We start from the raw sequence: 16202 nt of genomic DNA, 5'->3' as shown, positions 1-16202 counted from the left end.
TGAATGTGTCCTGCCTTTAGTCTCCTGGTGAGCTGTTCAAAATCGGCATGGCTTGTGACGTCACAAGCCAAAACGAGCTGGCTAACCGCAACCGTTAGCTCATAGCGTTACGCTAGCATGCTACCTCGTTCTCAATAGCAAAGCACGGCTACAACACACACAAGTTCACCATAATCTACAAAAGAACTACTTATATGTGCGCCCTCATTTAGAAGTCTCCCAGCTAATCCTGCCTTGTAACTGACCAAAGTTGGAGAAACAGCCTTTCTTTTACTGTCTCTAGAGTTAGCTAGCTGACATGCTCTACATCTGAGCTACTGCGCATGTGCGAGTGCAATCAAAGATAGTACAGAAGAAGAAGATGAAAAGAGGTCTCACTCTGTAGCTAAAAAAGAAACCAGGTGAAAAGAGGATCTGCAGCAGTGAGAGAGAGCTGTGCAGTAAAACAAAAATATGGTGTTTTTTGAAAATTAAACCATGTAAACCTATTCTGGTACAACCTTAAAATACAATTATGAACCTGAAAATGAGCATAATATGGGTGCTTTAATGACTTTGATTGTGCCACCACTCCAGAGAGGAGTAGCTTTTAGCTCACGTAGAGATGTCTGTTTGATATGTCACATATTTACTCAATAAAGGTCCTGTGTACTTACACCACCGGGTTTTATCTTATCCAGACTGTTAGAAGACAGTATACATTTAGGCCTATGTACTCAAGTACTGTACTGCTTATAGAAGTAACCTAGTAAGTTGCATTAAAGTGAAATTTACACAATGAGATTTTAGATAAATAGTCATCAGTGATGTGAATATAATGACTAAGTGGGTAAAGGCAAATAATAGACCAGTTACAACAGTCTGGTAAGTTCAGAAAATTACATCACTTTACTGTAATGCAGCCTTTAAAACCAGGAAAAGACAACACTTATGTCATATTACGATATTACGATATCCAAAACCTAAGACGATATCTAGTCTCATATCACTATATCGATATAATATCGATATATTGCCCAGCTCTAATGTACAGTTCCTTGAGTTAATGTACTAAGTTTTACTACTTTCCTGTACTCAGTGTGGTGGTAAGAAGTACTAGAAATACCACATGGTGGAAATAGTCCAAGTAAAAGTTCCTGCATTCAAAATTTTACTTAAGTAAAAGTACATACATATGTTATCAGGTAAATTAAATTAGAAGTACTCATTATGCATAGTGGCTTATTTCACTGTGTTTGATTATTTTTATTATTCTGCTTTTATCTCTAACGAATATCTCTAACAAATACATGTAAGAGCATTTTCATTTTGTTCTTCAATATAGAGACAATTTGAAATACTTTGTACACTACTGGGCACCAAGCCTACTGCGTCATATCATATTAATGCTGTTTCAATATCAATGCATCAGCATGTCAATCAGTTGCATGTAAATAAGTAGGCCTAGGTAGTGCCAATGTACCTGTAGGCTACATTTTGTTACCTATACAACTTTGAGTCTATTTTGAAGCCACCACAGCGGAGGATTAGTTTACACCTTTTCTTTACCATTGGTCGTTTCCACTTGACCCCGGACGGCATCTCCAGCTCTCCCACAGGGAAGTGAAGGTCCACGAAGAGTCCGTCCCGGCCGGTCGTGTGGACGTCCCCGCTCTCCGCAGGCTTGCCCCGGGTCATGAGGTCCGCCAGCCAGCGGCGGGAATGAGAGCCTAACAGCTCGTCGGAGCACACCGAGTCCACATCATCGTCCTGCGGCGGAGGGAGGGGGACTTCAGACGAAGAGCTCCGCGACGACTTTCTCATGTTAGAAATCTGTTGGGTGCTCTACTCAACACACTCTGAACCGAGAGAGCTTCCGACTTCTAATTTTGTTTACTTTGAGAAGACAAGAAATCCACAGACGCCACGCCCTGTAGGGAAGCTACACGGGACAGGTAGGAGCTCACCTGCGCGAAAGGTGTGGCTGGTGTTGCTGAGTTTACTAGTATGCGATTCCGTGTCAGCCAGCCACTGCCACAGTTTGTATAGTTTAGTTCAGGTGTCTTGAACGGTTTTTTTTTAGGCCAAGGACCCCTTAGCTTAAAGAAAGACGGAGCAGGGATACATATTTTAGGCTACATATTTTATCAAATTGAGTTGCATTTTAAACTTGGCCTACAGTAATGTGTAGGACGGCCTAAAGCCTTTATACATACCCTTTTTATGGTGCTCTACGTATAATAAATAATAATTATTGACATATTTATATATATTTATACATTATGTGTGAATGTTAAACATGCATGTAGCACTGTGAATCTGTATCTGGAGCTATCTATGGATACCACCAGCTACCTTAGTGGCTACATTAACTACAGGCTAGTAAGCCTGTCATTACTATTGTGTACATTAGATTCATAATTGAATTAATTAAATGAAATACGTTGGCCGTATGTTTATGTATATTTTCAGACATATTTAAACTTTTGATACAAAAACAAAAAGATAAAATGATAAAACCATCACTTGGTGCCCAAGTACTGTACTTAAGTACAATTTTGAGGTAGTGGTAGGCCTACTTACTTGAGTATTTCCATTTTCTTAACTTTTTTTTAAACGTATAGATTTTTTTGATAACTTTTGTTACAAGTTACTTTGCAGATTCAGATAAATACACATAATAATGTAATATAATATCATGCATCAATAATTACAATCCCCTAAATGCATTAAAGCAGCTGCCTTGTGATTGCTTGATTAGATAATTTCATTAACGTGAAATTTAACAGGTATTCCTAATAATCCTTCAGGTGAGTATATAATATTCTGAAATGGGCCATTCTGCGTAAAGAGTACTTTTACATTTGGAACTTTATATTTTGATGTTGACACTTTTGCACTTTAACATCAAGGACCAGTGTATATGACTTAGGCCCGGTTCAAAAAAAAAAAAAAAAAAAAAAAAAAAAAAAAAAAAAGATTTATTTTTTGGGGGCATTTTCTGCCTTTATTTTGACATGCAGCAAAGGGCCACAGGTCAGAGTTGAACCCAGGCCTGCTGCATCAAGGAGTTAACCTCTATATATGGGTGCCCGCTCTACCAACTGAGCTATACGTGTGCACAGATTTAGGTGTGTAGATTCAGTGTGCCCCATTTATGCCATGTTTCTACAGTAGCCCAGAATGGACAAATCAAACACTGAATCTAGAGGGTCTTTAGGCTTTTTTTACATTCCCTGAAGGCCACCATAGGTTCCCTTCACACCTGGAAAAGGCTATTCAGTTGGCTGTAATCAGCAACCTCACTGTGATATACCACGAAATCCAACACACTGTCACTTTAAGTAAAACTTTAAATGCAGGATTTGTACATTTTATGCTACTTTTATTTTAGTACAAGATTTAAGTACTTCTTCCACCACTTGACCTTCTAACCAGGGGTTACCAAAAGCTTTTTGTGTAAAGGACCTTAGAATCAAATGTTTTTTATGGCAAGGATCAACGGCCAATTTCTGAGAATTTAAGCAATAGTTCAACACCTAAACTTAAAGTCTAAGCAGCGGCTTTAAGCCCGGTGCCCTAATTCATATCAGGTTTTTATTTGGCTTCATAACCAACACCCTGACATCATTTGGATAAACATTTCTGGAATTTCTGGATTTCTGGAAAAAGCATGCAAACATTTCCACTGAAAGGAGTTAACATGATAAAGCAACAGATGTGAAGGATGTAAGAATGTTTAAAGAGCAGCAAACACAGACACAGGCTGTAAATGATAAATTACTTTTATTGAGAAAAGAGTGATTATGAATACAAATGACCTGGTTCAATCTGTCTTGCTTAATGTGTGAGTGTGTGCGTGTATATATGTGTGTGTGTGTGTGTATGCATCACTGAGATGTGGCCATGATGCTGGATACACCTGAGAAAAGACAAAACAGCGAGAGATGAAAACAGAGAAAGAAGTCACTCGTCAACATAGAAACAAATAACTCTGTAATTTTGAGACATGCCGATTCATCCTGCTCATCTGTATGAAATATGACTGGATTAAATCCAGGTGAGTGTTATGATCTCTTTAATCTACTTCCGCAACCAGGTGGAGACATGGATTTTTGGATGTAGTACTGGAAAACGCACATCACAATGGTCTACTATCTCCATTGCAATGTACTGTGAACTTTTGCACATGCCTAGCTAATTTAGCAATTCCCTGCACAAACTGTACAGTTTGTACATTTTAAAACGAGATATATTGTACATGTATTCTATAGTTTTTTTTAATGTAGATTTTTCTTTTCTATAATTGGGTTTCTTGACTTTTGCAGACAGTAATTGCTTTTAGTTTCTCTTACTGGGTTTGTAGTTGTGCACCAAAACAAAACAAAAAAATCCTAAAAAGGAAACACTGTTGTGTGACGGCAAAATAAAGCTGTGGAAATATAGCGTAAACTGATACGGATTTACTTATGTAAAATACATTAAGCTTCTGCCCCCATCCACAGCAGCGCATTTCTTCTCTTCCCTGTCGGTACTCCGCTCTGCTCCTCCAAACTGCCATCTACTGTAGCTAACATGCTGATTACGGAGAAGTAGCTCATACAGCCACACTTCAAAAGATCCCAACCATCCCTTAAATGCAGAAGAAGACTAGAAGTGCAGTCAACCATAAGCAAAAAAAAAAAAAAAAAAAAAAAAAAACGTGTGCGCAAAATCATGCAATTGAAGTCAGTTCATGAACTGACAGGAAAGATTGCAACTTGCAGCATTAACAATCAGACAACAGGAGTCAGACACCCAAAAGCACACGACAAGTGAAACTAGTCATGTTAATTTCCTGATAAAGTGCAGTGTTACGTGTTACATAGGTTATAAACGGGTTCACCTAAAGAGCCGGCACAAGGCCATTTGATACATACTGGAGTTTGCGACACCTAATTTGATTCAATTTCAAGTAGATTAGCCTCATTTGTCTTTTATCGGAGCGGCAGCACTCACTCTCAAAGTCGATCTTCTCCACGATGTTCTTGGGCTTGACGCTCTCCTCCTGGTTGAAGATGAAGATTTGTCCCTCCTCGTTCTCCGTCCAGCCGTACTTGTTCATCCACACCTTCACCTGAGTGTCTGGACAAACAGAGGGAGACAATGGGCTTGAAGCTGGAAAGTTAAGTCAGGTTTGTCACCGCGTCATTGTATTGTCTAAAGATGGGCAGCGGGCCTGTATATTTCCAGACTTCTTACCCAGCGGGTCTCCCAGCATCTCAGCCAGTAACCGGTGTTCGATGGTCTGGTAGGTGATGCCCACTACGTGGCAGATGACTGAAGAGGAAGATGATTTCAACGACAGACAATGGTGATCGTGTTTAAACCAGTTTAATATGCATCGTTCCAGTATGACTATGCTGGTTTCCTGTTGTTTTTCACAGACTGGTTATATTTACGGAAAGGAACTTAACGTCCACCGTGGTGAGTCAGAAGAGGATACTCACACTTGCGTACAGAGTCCTCAAAACCAGTAATGCCGTCGATGAGCTCTCGGTTCTCCTCAAGACTCGTCTGTCAGGAAGACGAGGAAGAGGACATGATGAAATCACACCGAGAGAACAAAGTCTTTCGCAAGTTTGGAAAAGAGAATGACAACAAAAACTTCTCAGAAGGACAGAGATGTCAGGAGGTATTTAATAATGGATTAGTCAGCAATGACACTGTGTGTGTGTGTGTGTGTGTGTGTGTGTTACCCAGAAGCTCTGGAAGTGGCACGTCTCCAGCAGGTTCCCCAGGTAGAGGATCTGTCTGATGGGGCGCTCCTCTTGCTGCGACACAGTAGTCAAGGAAACGCACCACAATCCAAAGACAGAACCTGCCTAACCCCCACCCCCACCCCCCACTAGTGACTTAATAAATTTACTTGTGACTTAATACTTTTCCTGTTTTAACTTTTTGAATTCCCCTTCAGAACACAAGACAAAAAAAAGAAGAGTGTACTTGCAAAATTGTTTTTCTCAACGACATTGGTTTTTGTAATTGGAAGAGAGCTGAAATCGTAATAAAAAATGTGATAAATTGCACAGCCCTACTACACATAGGGATATACTTTTCCATTTTTTTTTTTAACCTTTATTTAACCAGGAAAGTCCCATTGAGATTAAAAACCTCTTTTTCAAGGGAGTCCTGGCCAAGAAGCAGCAAAAGAGTTTCAAACAATACAATCAATACAATTACATACACATTATGAAAAACAGTTACAAAGGATCGACTCAAGTTACAAAGTTTACCTATTGGGGTTCCACTGACAGCACAAAATAAAGTTGACACAGGTATAAACCTAAAGTAGGAGTCTCAATGTGCTTAAATACACAAACAAACGAAACACTGGCCATCTTTGCCAGAAAGATCAATCTCTACCAAACAGCCGCTGTTCCCTGTGATCATCAGTAGGGCTGAAACGATTCCTTGAATAACTCGAATAATTTGATTACAAAAAAACCTTGATGCAAAATGACTTGCCTCGAAGCTTCGTTAAATCAATGTTACCATCGTTGTATCGCTGACGGACGGTGTTTCTGCACGGAGCATTATTACTGTCGCACAGACGCGGCTCAGTCTGCTGCTGGCGACACATGCCAGAGCGTAATAGCGAGGGGCTAAGAGAAGAGACCGGCTGGAGAAAACAACAGAAAGTGTCCAAAGTTTGGAATCAGTACAAACGTAATTAAAACTAAAACTCTGTACAGTAGGTCTACTGCAAAATCAAACTATCTTATAATACGATAATAGCACGACGTCAGAGCTTCAGCATCTCAACAGAAAACATGGAGTCTAACTTAATCATCCATTCCACGAAGAGGACCGACAAAAGTAAATCACAGGGTCGTATGGACCATGAAACTACACCAAACACAACAACTACCAAAATCAAAAACAAGAAAATACGTAGTGGTGACCGCAAATTGATTTTAAGAACTCTCTCTCTCTCTACGGAGAAACAGCTGATCGATCTAATAGCATAGGTGTAACAGAGCTGTGTGACATTATAATCAAATATATAAATGAAAATAGGTTGAGTATAACTAATATTTACATATTGGCCTATATTCAGATCAGTCTCAGGTTGAAACTTGTAGTTCTGAAAGTTAAGTTGCACAACTTAATGGAATGTTTGTGTATGTTTAATGTATGCCTTAGTTTGAGGTTGATATTATTTGAAAAAAAAAAAAATTCTTTAAAAACAATGTAATATGGCACTTAAAAGCACTTAATGTTTAGATTTTTGAGAGATGATATTGTAAGCAATGTAGGCAATACAAATGTTGATTTTTCCCCTAGTTTTGGTTGTTTAAAAAACGCAAAAAAGAAATTATCCGATTAATCGATCGATAAAGTGCTGATTAATCGATTACAAAAAGAATCGATAGCTGCAGCCCTAATCATCAGTTTTGTGTCAACTTGCACTTCACAGCTCAATGATCTCGGCCTGTGTCGTACAGTACAGACGGTCAGGGAGGCCGTAAAATGTGCACATATTAATAAACGGAAGCTGCACCAGTCAGATGACATGAGATAGATGAAACCGCACCAAAAGGATACGTGTGTTTGGTCGATCATACACTTGCAGAGAGTGAAGTCGGTGTGTGGCAGGTTGGTCAGAGCCTTCAGCAGAATCTGGGAGGTCACCGGAGTCTGGAAGTATGCTGGGTTGAACTGGTACCTGCAGAGGTAAAGATGTATTTACAATCACTTGACATACTTTGTGAAGCACTTTATTTTTCCGGTCTTAGGTGGACATGTAACATTGATCTTGTTAAATGTGACTATCAGTTTTTGCTATTTTTGCTAACCAGTGTATGATGAAGGCATGTTGGGTGGGTGAAATTAGAAAACTAACGTTAGCTAACGAGTAGCAGCCTGTAGGGAGACTCATTCATTTGCAGAGAGAATGGCTGACAGCCCGGGAGAGGCACTGTCTGGTTAACACCAGTTTTTAGCTGGGACTGTCCTTCCTTTATCTGAAGTTGCTGTCTTGAGATTCCTTCATGCACAACTCGTATTCGTTTGGATGTTTCATACGCAAATGTTTTAACAGCGGTGGTGTTGTGTATTGTTTAGGGTCCTCGTCACCAATCTGCATTGCAAATTGAACATGTAGCTGGACTTGAATGGCCTTCTTTTGACTGAAAGTACTGCCAAAACAACACTTTTTCTGCTCACGAGTTCCATTTCCACTTTCTCACAGCCTACTGCATTGAACGCTCCACCTACGTAAACACCTTCCCGTAACCAAAGGCGTCGTTATTACGTCGACCAGCGTAGCGCATGCAGTGCAAGCGTAGGGTTCGGTGGAGAAAAAAAATTCAATCCATGGCCTAAAAACAATAGAAACCAGCTAAACACAAACAACTTCATTGTTGATACAACTAAAAACACATTCACAAGGAAAAGCAACCAACATAGTAAGTAGAAAACTAATTATTCCCCTTGCCAACAGGACTTCCCCCACCATGTTGGCTCCCTTGACAGTGCACGCAAAGAGACTCCCGATAATTCTCAAAGTGACGGGCTGATTAAACAAACTGCCCTGTGTCAGCTAACACCGTTTGCCTGTATTTGAATGGCGGCTGATGGAACTCACAGCTTCAGGACAGCCAGGTTGGCCTCCAGGTCGTAAGCGTTTTCTTTAGCTTGTGTCTCCACGTAGCGCTCCAACGTAGGAAGGTTTTCAGGGTTGTACCTGTGGGGAGAAACAAGACCATTACCTATTAATCAAGTAGGGATGAATCAGTGTTTCTGTGCTGTGGATATACACACTCCACACTGCAGGGCAGACATTTGCAGCACCTTTTAATTAAGCGTATTTGGAATGACAAAAAAAGTTATTAACTAGCAGTTCTGAGAAACAAATGTTTTGGCTTCATATCTTTGACAACAAGAATCAGCTTGTTTAAGTTGATGTCATCTTCAAATGGCAGCTTTCAAAAACATTTCGGGGTGAATGAATTATCTTCATCTAAATTAGAAGATAACAAGTCTTTAAAACGACACCATGAAAGGTTTTAAAATTGTTTAGAGATGCGTGGTTCTCACAGGACAGCGACGCTACAAACATATGATGATCTTATAGAATATGATGCACTGCTGTAGATTAAACTACCCAACAGTATATAAAGGAGTTAAAATGAGCACAACCGAAACACTAACAGGGACCATTTTACTGCACAAAGAGTACTCTTACAGTTGACCTTTATGTACAATTTGACTTCTTCCACCACTGTTTAAAATGGTTTAATGGGGAAAATGTTGGCAAGTCACTCGAGCACCGCTAGCTAACGTTAGCTGCTGTTCCAATCTGCTCTTCCAGGTATAACGTGATTTTACTTTGACATACATAATGCAGTGTTTACATTGACATCAGACCTGCAAAAGTAACGACTACAGAACTTTAAGAATCGCGCATCAAGCGCCTTTGAATGGGCTCACACTGACATCTCAACAAACGCTAGCTTAAAAACATTAGCCGACAGGCTAAGCTATCGTTAGCTTATCTCGCCAGGTTATCAATTCGTTAAGAGCTCCATCCGTACCTGTCGATTCCTCGCAGGAGTTTACCCACGTTCGCCCTCATCTGCTCGAAAGACGTCGACATTTGGTCCGAACTTTTACAGAAAACTTTAGAGGGAAAAACCGAATTAAATCCGCACGTGGGCCGCGGAGTAGAAAAAGGTACCGGAGCGGAGGGAGAAAACGGTCGGACCGGAAAGAGCGACGCACAACCTCACCGGAAGGTTGGAAGGTAGACACGACAGTTCTGCACCTCTTTTGGCATTGCCCGCACACTAGAACATTTTGGCAAAACCTCAGCAGATTCATCATTGACCATATTTATAAAGACTTTGCCTTATTGTGGAAGGATGTTTTTTTTTGCTTTTATAAATATCACAGTAGAGAAAATATATTCTTCATTATAAATTTATTAATTCTTTTGGCAAAATTTCACATTCATAAGTGTAAATTCAGCACTAAAAAACCTAGTTTTGTACTTTTTCTCCATGAAGTTGAACATTATATTAATTTGATTTCCTCTCAAACAACAAAAAGGCTGTTAAAACTGTCAACATATGGTCCTCTTTCTCTTTATAATGACCTATAAGCTTCCCCTAGCAATTCTGTTTTATATTATGTTTATCGTTTTCCTTGTTGTATGTTATGTACATGTTGGCTATTCACATGTGACTTGTACCCTTTTTTTGCAATAAAAAAAAAAAATAAAAAAAATAAGGTAGACACGACAGTTGTGGTGGACGGGATCGGACACGAGGGGGCACTACCCCAATAGACATAATGGAGCAATAGACCACGTTGCTCTGGACGGAGTATATACTGTCTATGGGACGGAGACCAGTGAAGGCTATTAGAAGCACTTTTCTGGTGATGGCCAGCTTTACTGCGCAGCCTCCAACTGAGAGAATGTGACGTGAGCAACGTGTCTGAAAGTTGTAAGTCTTCTGGTAGCTGTGCCAAGAGAAATCTCAATCATTCCCAATCTTACAGATACGGAGACTGTAGGTGTATGTAAGGAGATAACATGGGCACAGGCTAATTATTGATCACTAACATGCTAGTTAACATTAGTAATTAAACCTAAACATCTCATGTAAGTCGAAACTGCCTGCGAGCTTCTCCTGTACTATACGGTAATTCCTCTACTATGCGACAGTAAGTCACTTGGTTATGACACAATTGTTAGCCTATTTTTACAAAAACGTCTGCTACGGAGCCATAACGTGAGGTACAAGGTAATGGAGCCTTTTATACATTGTCGTGTTTCTTTGGAACTAAACAACGGACAAATAGAGTCTTTAAACGCTTCAGATGTAAAGTTATTCGCAGTCATGTGACGTAAAAAAAAAATGGCGGTCAGCGGAATGCTAACAGGAGGTGATGGCCAGTTAGCAACAAAATGGCGCCATGATGGCTCGAGTTCTGAAGCGAAGCTTACCCCCTTGACTACCCCACCAATATAGCCTAAGTGCTCCGCTAGCCAAGGTAGTTGTTGTCTGTTTCTTTCTTTCTTTCTTTCTTTCTTTTTATTTAGTAAAGAACATAGGTACATCGCCTGTATGTAGATATACAAATAGTCAATACCAGAGGTGCATATACAGAGAAAAATATATGTAGAAAATGAATAAAAAAGTAGAAAAGAAAAGTGTAGTACATAAGTCAAATGTATCACCGGTACATGAGACATTTTTTAAACACACTTCCAGTCTTAAATGCCTTCTTATTTTTAACGTCTCTTATAGTGTTGCCGTATTGGTGCAGTTCTTGATAGAAGTGTTCAAAGCTTGGTTTGGAGTCCGCCCATTTCTTCTCGTGAATGTGGAATTTTCCCAATAACAAGATTAATTGAACAATATAAACAACATCATTGTCCATCTCATTGCCTTCAAAACAAATAACAATATCTTTATCTTTAAATTGAATTGATTGCCCAGTGTTCCGTCTTATAAGATGTTGATTGTTTCTTCTTCTAGTTCAAAGAAAGTACAAGTATATTTGTAATTGTCTGTTTCTAAACATTAACTAGCTGTTGTTGTTCTTCTTCTTCTTTGGGGTTTTACCATAGACAGTATATAAACTGGACCACCCATTGCTCTGGACGAAGACCAGTGAAGGATGCGTTACTGCGCAGCCTCCAACTGAGAGAGACAACGTAGATGTGACGTGAGCAACGTGTCTGAAAGTTGTAAGTCTTCTGGTAGCTTTGCCAAGAGAAATCTCAATCATTCCCAATCTTACAGAGACGGAGACCGTAGGTATATGTAATGAGATAACATAGGTTCAGGTTAATTATTGCTAACTAAAATGCTAGTTAACATTAGTAATTAAACTTAAACAGCTAATGTAAGTTTAAACTGCCTGCGAGCTTCTCCTGTACTATACGGTAATTCCTCTACTAGGTAATTCCTCTACTATGCAACAGTAAGTCGCGTGGTTATGACACAATCGTTAACCTATTTGTACGTGAGGTACAACGTAGGGCTGTGCTCGATTGAAGAAATTCTTAGTTGACTAACACTCATTCAGTTGTATCGACTAATCAATTAGTTGATTTAATCGACAGATCTGTAAATCTTAGTTTCTCCGCAAAGAGTCATGCGAAAGCACCACTTTAATTCTTGTGTTTACCAGAGATGTGCTTGTACATTTCTTGGAAATAAGTCATTCAGCATGAAAAAAGCATCAAACATGACTAATCGACTAAAGAAATCTAAGTTGACTAAGACCAAAACGACCGTATTTCTAAAAAAACAAAATTCTCTGAGTAGATCTTGTCTTTGGCGGTCATCATTTCTACAGGAAATCAAAACATGTTGCACTGTCTGAAGCTCCTGAGATGAACACAAGCCACTCCTGTGTTTTCCTAAAATAAATAAAGTGCTGTTCAAAAACGTGTGACCAATCCTCATTCTAGAAATAATAACCTCTTCTTTACGTCTAACCACCCTTCTTTTACAAACATTAACTGAGTCAGTTACCTTACTAGATACTGAGAATAGGTGCCTCCCTTTGTTTTTCTTGCTCCCAGATCTGTTGCCATTTTAAAATTGTTCCCTGCCACACAATACTTTTACCCTCCGCCTTAGAAAGATTTATGTTGACATCTATGGTTTCCTTTTGAGCAGCTTCCGTGGCCAATTTACCAGCCTTTTCATTTGTTGCAATACCTACATGAGCTGGGACCCATTCAAATGATATTTCTATCCCTCTCCTTTTCACATCTCTAATTGCCAGAAGAATATCATATACAAGGTCTTGTCGATTATTTGATGACCCTTTCCCAATACTATTGATAGCTGACACAGAGTCACTACATATCAACACTTTATGGTTCTGAATCTGCTCAGTCCAGTGCACTGCCATCAGGATTGCATATAACTCCACTGTGAACACACTTAGGGAATTTGAGGTTCTCTTACAAGCTTGGGCATTCCACCTCGGAACAACAAAAGCTGCTCCTGTAGCACCTGTTTCTTGATCCTTTGAACCATCAGTAAAAATTATTATGTGTTCCTGATATCTTTCTATTATATGACACTGGAATTCATACACCAAATCTGATTCAGGATTTTCTGACTTAATCCCAAGTATCTCTAAATCAGTCTTTGGGACCTCCAATTGCCATAAAGGAACTGATGGCCACAGTACTCCTGGACAAAAGTTCTTGTCATGTATAGACATTTCTTGTGCCAATGTCTCCACTGTCCATCCAAAACTTGGAAGTCTTGCCACCTCTCTCTCCCAGCTTGCCTGAATTGTTATTTTAATGGGTGATCACACCTTTGACCCATCAAGTTGACCCAATAGTTAGCCTGAAGCTCCTGTCTTCACAAACGGAGTGGCATTTCTTCTGGTTTCTACCTGCAAGGAACACACTGGAGAAGATTGCACAACTCCTGTACATATTCTCAGTGCCTTAGCTTGGACTATATCTAATCCAGCTAAAACTGACTTGGCTGCCGATCCATAAACCAAACACCCATATTCAATTCTGGCTCTAATTAAATATACATACATTTGCTTCAAAGATGCTACATCTGCTCCCCATTCTGTTCCAGCAAGACATCTCATTACATTCATAAGCCTTTTACATTTGTCTACTACTTTTGAAACATGCTCCCTCCATGTAAGAATAGTGTCAAAAACACACCAAGAAATTTAAAACTTTTAACCCTTTCCAAATTCCTACCATACAACTCCAGTTTTATACTTTCATCTATTTTCTTCATAGTAAAAAACATAGCATTAGTCTTCTCACTAGAAAATCTAAACCCCCATTTCCTTCCCCAATCCTCCACTAGGGTTATAGCTTCCTGCACCTTCTTCAGGGTATACTTTACATTTTCCCCCTTTTCCATAAGCAAACCATCGTCTGCAAATAGTGACTTTCCAATTCCTGACAGTAGAAACAGTAGAAAAGACATCATTAATCGTTATGTTGAACAGCAATGGACTAATAACACTGCTTTGTGGTGTCCCATTTTCTACCAAACACCTTCTAGATGTTTCTGTGCCTATTTTCACCTCAATACTTCTATTATTTAAAAAGTCCATTACCCAGTTAAACATATTTCCCCCAATTCCTAGCATATCCATTTTGATTAAAAGAACCTTTACCCATAGCATACCATATGCTTCTTCCACGTCTAAGAATACTGCCACAATAGTCTCTTTCTTTATCAGTGCTTTTCTTATTTCATCCTCAAGGCATATGATTGAATCAATAGTACTTCTCCCCTTTCTAAAGCCACTCTGATAACTATCCATCAACCCCCTTTCTTCAATAAAGTGCATTAGCCTTCCATTCACCAACCTTTCCATTAACTTACCTAAGTAAGAAGTTAAAGCTATTGGCCTATGATTTGCTGGATTATTAGCATCTTTTCCCAGTTTTCTTATTGGAACAATAACTGCCTCCCTTCATCCTGCAAGAATCTTTCCTTCCTCCCAGACTTTATTAAATACCCAGGTGCCCAAAGTGTCACAGGCCCACCTGGCCTTCACCTGCAAAATGTCACCCAAAGAAACACAAAATGACCTCAAACAGACACAAAATGACCACAAAGAACAAAAAATAGAGAAAAGCATCACAAGCCTGTGTCACTTTTGCTCCTAGGAAAGATGGTGAAGCATTTGCATGTCAGTGACGACAATTTTATCAGGCGGCATTCAGGCCGTTTGTTGCATGGCAGCGCGTCTCTGGGTCCAGGTCAGTGTGGTCATACAAAGCTGCTGTCTGGTCAATTTGTGACCGATTTCTAGATCCTAATGGACAATATAGCTGCTGTACCCTTGGTAAATGGAAATAGTTTGATTGCTGTGCAATATACACTACTGGTCAAAAGTTTTAGAACACCCCAATTGTTCTAGTTTTTTATTGAAATTTTAGCAGTTCAAGTCATATGAATAGCTTGGTGGTACAAAGCTTCAGTACAAAGGTAAGTGGTGAACTGCCTGAGGTTAAGAAAAAGTAAAGTTACCCAAAACTGAAAAATAATGTACATTTCAGAATTTTACAAAAAGGCCTGTTTCAGGGAACAAGACATGGGTTAACAACGTAAAGCTGTTCTGCAGCAATGGAGGTTGATCAAGCTTTGAAAGTTGGTGCTACTGTAAGAAATAAAAATAATCAGTCAAGCTGGCTATGCTTTATGAGGATACAAATTATAGTTGAATAGTATTGTGTGTTTAGTGTGTTTAGTGGAAGAGCACTGTGACAGCTTAGTCATGCAAAATGAGAAACGGATATTGTTGTATGTGCAGAAAGCAGCACTGTATGACGGTGGTCAGAAAGCAACAAGAATGCAGCAACAAAGTTGATATCAGTTTGATATCAGTTTGACCATGAAAGTAAGTTACTTCTCAATCTGTGACGGACAACAGTGGCACATTGTTCTTTCTGACCATCAGCATAGTTAAAGTGCCTAACAACTGATGAAGAGGGCTTGTGCCAAAAGACTGGGACCAGTCTGTGCACCAACCAGAGGAGGCTAAGTCTAAACCACGGTACTCCTCCAACTTTTAATAAACAAATCAAAATGCTCTTAGAGACTGATATATGAATTCATGTATAAGCCAGAAAATTCAGTCTGATGAGAGAAGCCTGTGTGCCTGCTCAACTCGGACCCGTGTACACATTTATGTTTTTACTTAAATAAATACTTGTTAAACTTTTAAATCCTCTCCTTGCCTACTTATTGGATTTTGAAACGCACACTACCAATTCCCACAGGTGTTACAACTTGTCTGGATTACTTACAACCCCCTCTGTTTGTATAAAAGTATTGTTGGAACACACTGTGGTACCGTACCCTCGTGACCATTATATGAACAGTATTGTACTGCAGAAAGTAGTGTGTTGCTATAAAAATGGTGGGGAAAAGGCAATTAACAACGGAAGAGAGACAGACCATCATAACACTTAAGAATGTTGGTCTTTTCTACAGAGAAATTGCGAAGAAAGTCAAGAAGTCAGTGAGTACAGTATTCTTCACCATCAAAAGGCACTTACAAACTGGGGGAACCTCTGACAGGAAGAGGTCTGGCAGACCCAAAGCCACAACAGAATCAGAAGACAAGTTTCTGAGAGTCAACAGCTTGCATGATAGGCGGCTCACAGGGCAACAGTTTCAAGCACAGTTGAATAGTGGTCGTAATAAGGAAGTCTC

At 39.5% G+C, this 16202-nt stretch overlaps 2 protein-coding genes across 3 annotated transcripts in view; both read right to left on the bottom strand.

The window, feature by feature from the left end:
- The window catches only part of zgc:85932 (calpain-9), a 33885-nt gene extending 31855 nt beyond the window's left edge, over positions 1-2030 (bottom strand). The window contains exon 1 of the mRNA XM_028573883.1: positions 1549-2030. Coding sequence (XP_028429684.1) covers positions 1549-1803 — 255 coding nt within the window. The 5' untranslated portion in view covers positions 1804-2030. The remainder of the gene's footprint in view (positions 1-1548) is intronic.
- A 1716-nt stretch (positions 2031-3746) lies between these two features.
- On the bottom strand, positions 3747-9794 carry eif3k (eukaryotic translation initiation factor 3, subunit K). Of its 2 annotated transcripts, none has more exons than XM_028573103.1 (8): positions 9558-9794; positions 8609-8707; positions 7567-7687; positions 5718-5792; positions 5469-5535; positions 5221-5298; positions 4978-5103; positions 3747-3901 (listed from the first exon to the last, which is right to left on the bottom strand). In XM_028573103.1, the coding sequence occupies exons 1-8, from the start codon at positions 9617-9619 to the stop codon at positions 3870-3872; spliced, it is 660 nt and encodes a 219-aa protein (XP_028428904.1). In that variant the 5' UTR covers positions 9620-9794; the 3' UTR covers positions 3747-3869. The 2 variants fall into 2 exon arrangements, with proteins under 2 accessions (XP_028428904.1, XP_028428903.1); XM_028573102.1 differs by having other exon boundaries at positions 5718-5795; positions 9558-9792.
- Positions 9795-16202: the final 6408 nt, after the last annotated feature.

The sequence above is a fragment of the Perca flavescens genome, chromosome 3 (assembly GCF_004354835.1).
Source record: "Perca flavescens isolate YP-PL-M2 chromosome 3, PFLA_1.0, whole genome shotgun sequence".
In the NCBI taxonomy this organism is placed as follows: Eukaryota; Metazoa; Chordata; class Actinopteri; order Perciformes; family Percidae; genus Perca; species Perca flavescens.
This window is presented reverse-complemented; position numbering and strand designations above follow the sequence as displayed.

Bases quoted from the DNA above. Each gene is read 5' to 3' on its own strand.
- eif3k (XM_028573102.1), bottom strand. From the start codon at position 9,619: ATGTCGACGTCTTTCGAGCAGATGAGGGCGAACGTGGGTAAACTCCTG. The intron at 8,708-9,557 runs GTACGGATGGAG...TTCTCCCCACAG, and splicing joins CTCCTGCGAGGAATCGACAG to GTACAACCCTGAAAACCTTC. The intron at 5,104-5,220 runs GTAAGAAGTCTG...CTGTTTGTCCAG, and splicing joins GATGCTGGGAGACCCGCTGG to ACACTCAGGTGAAGGTGTGG.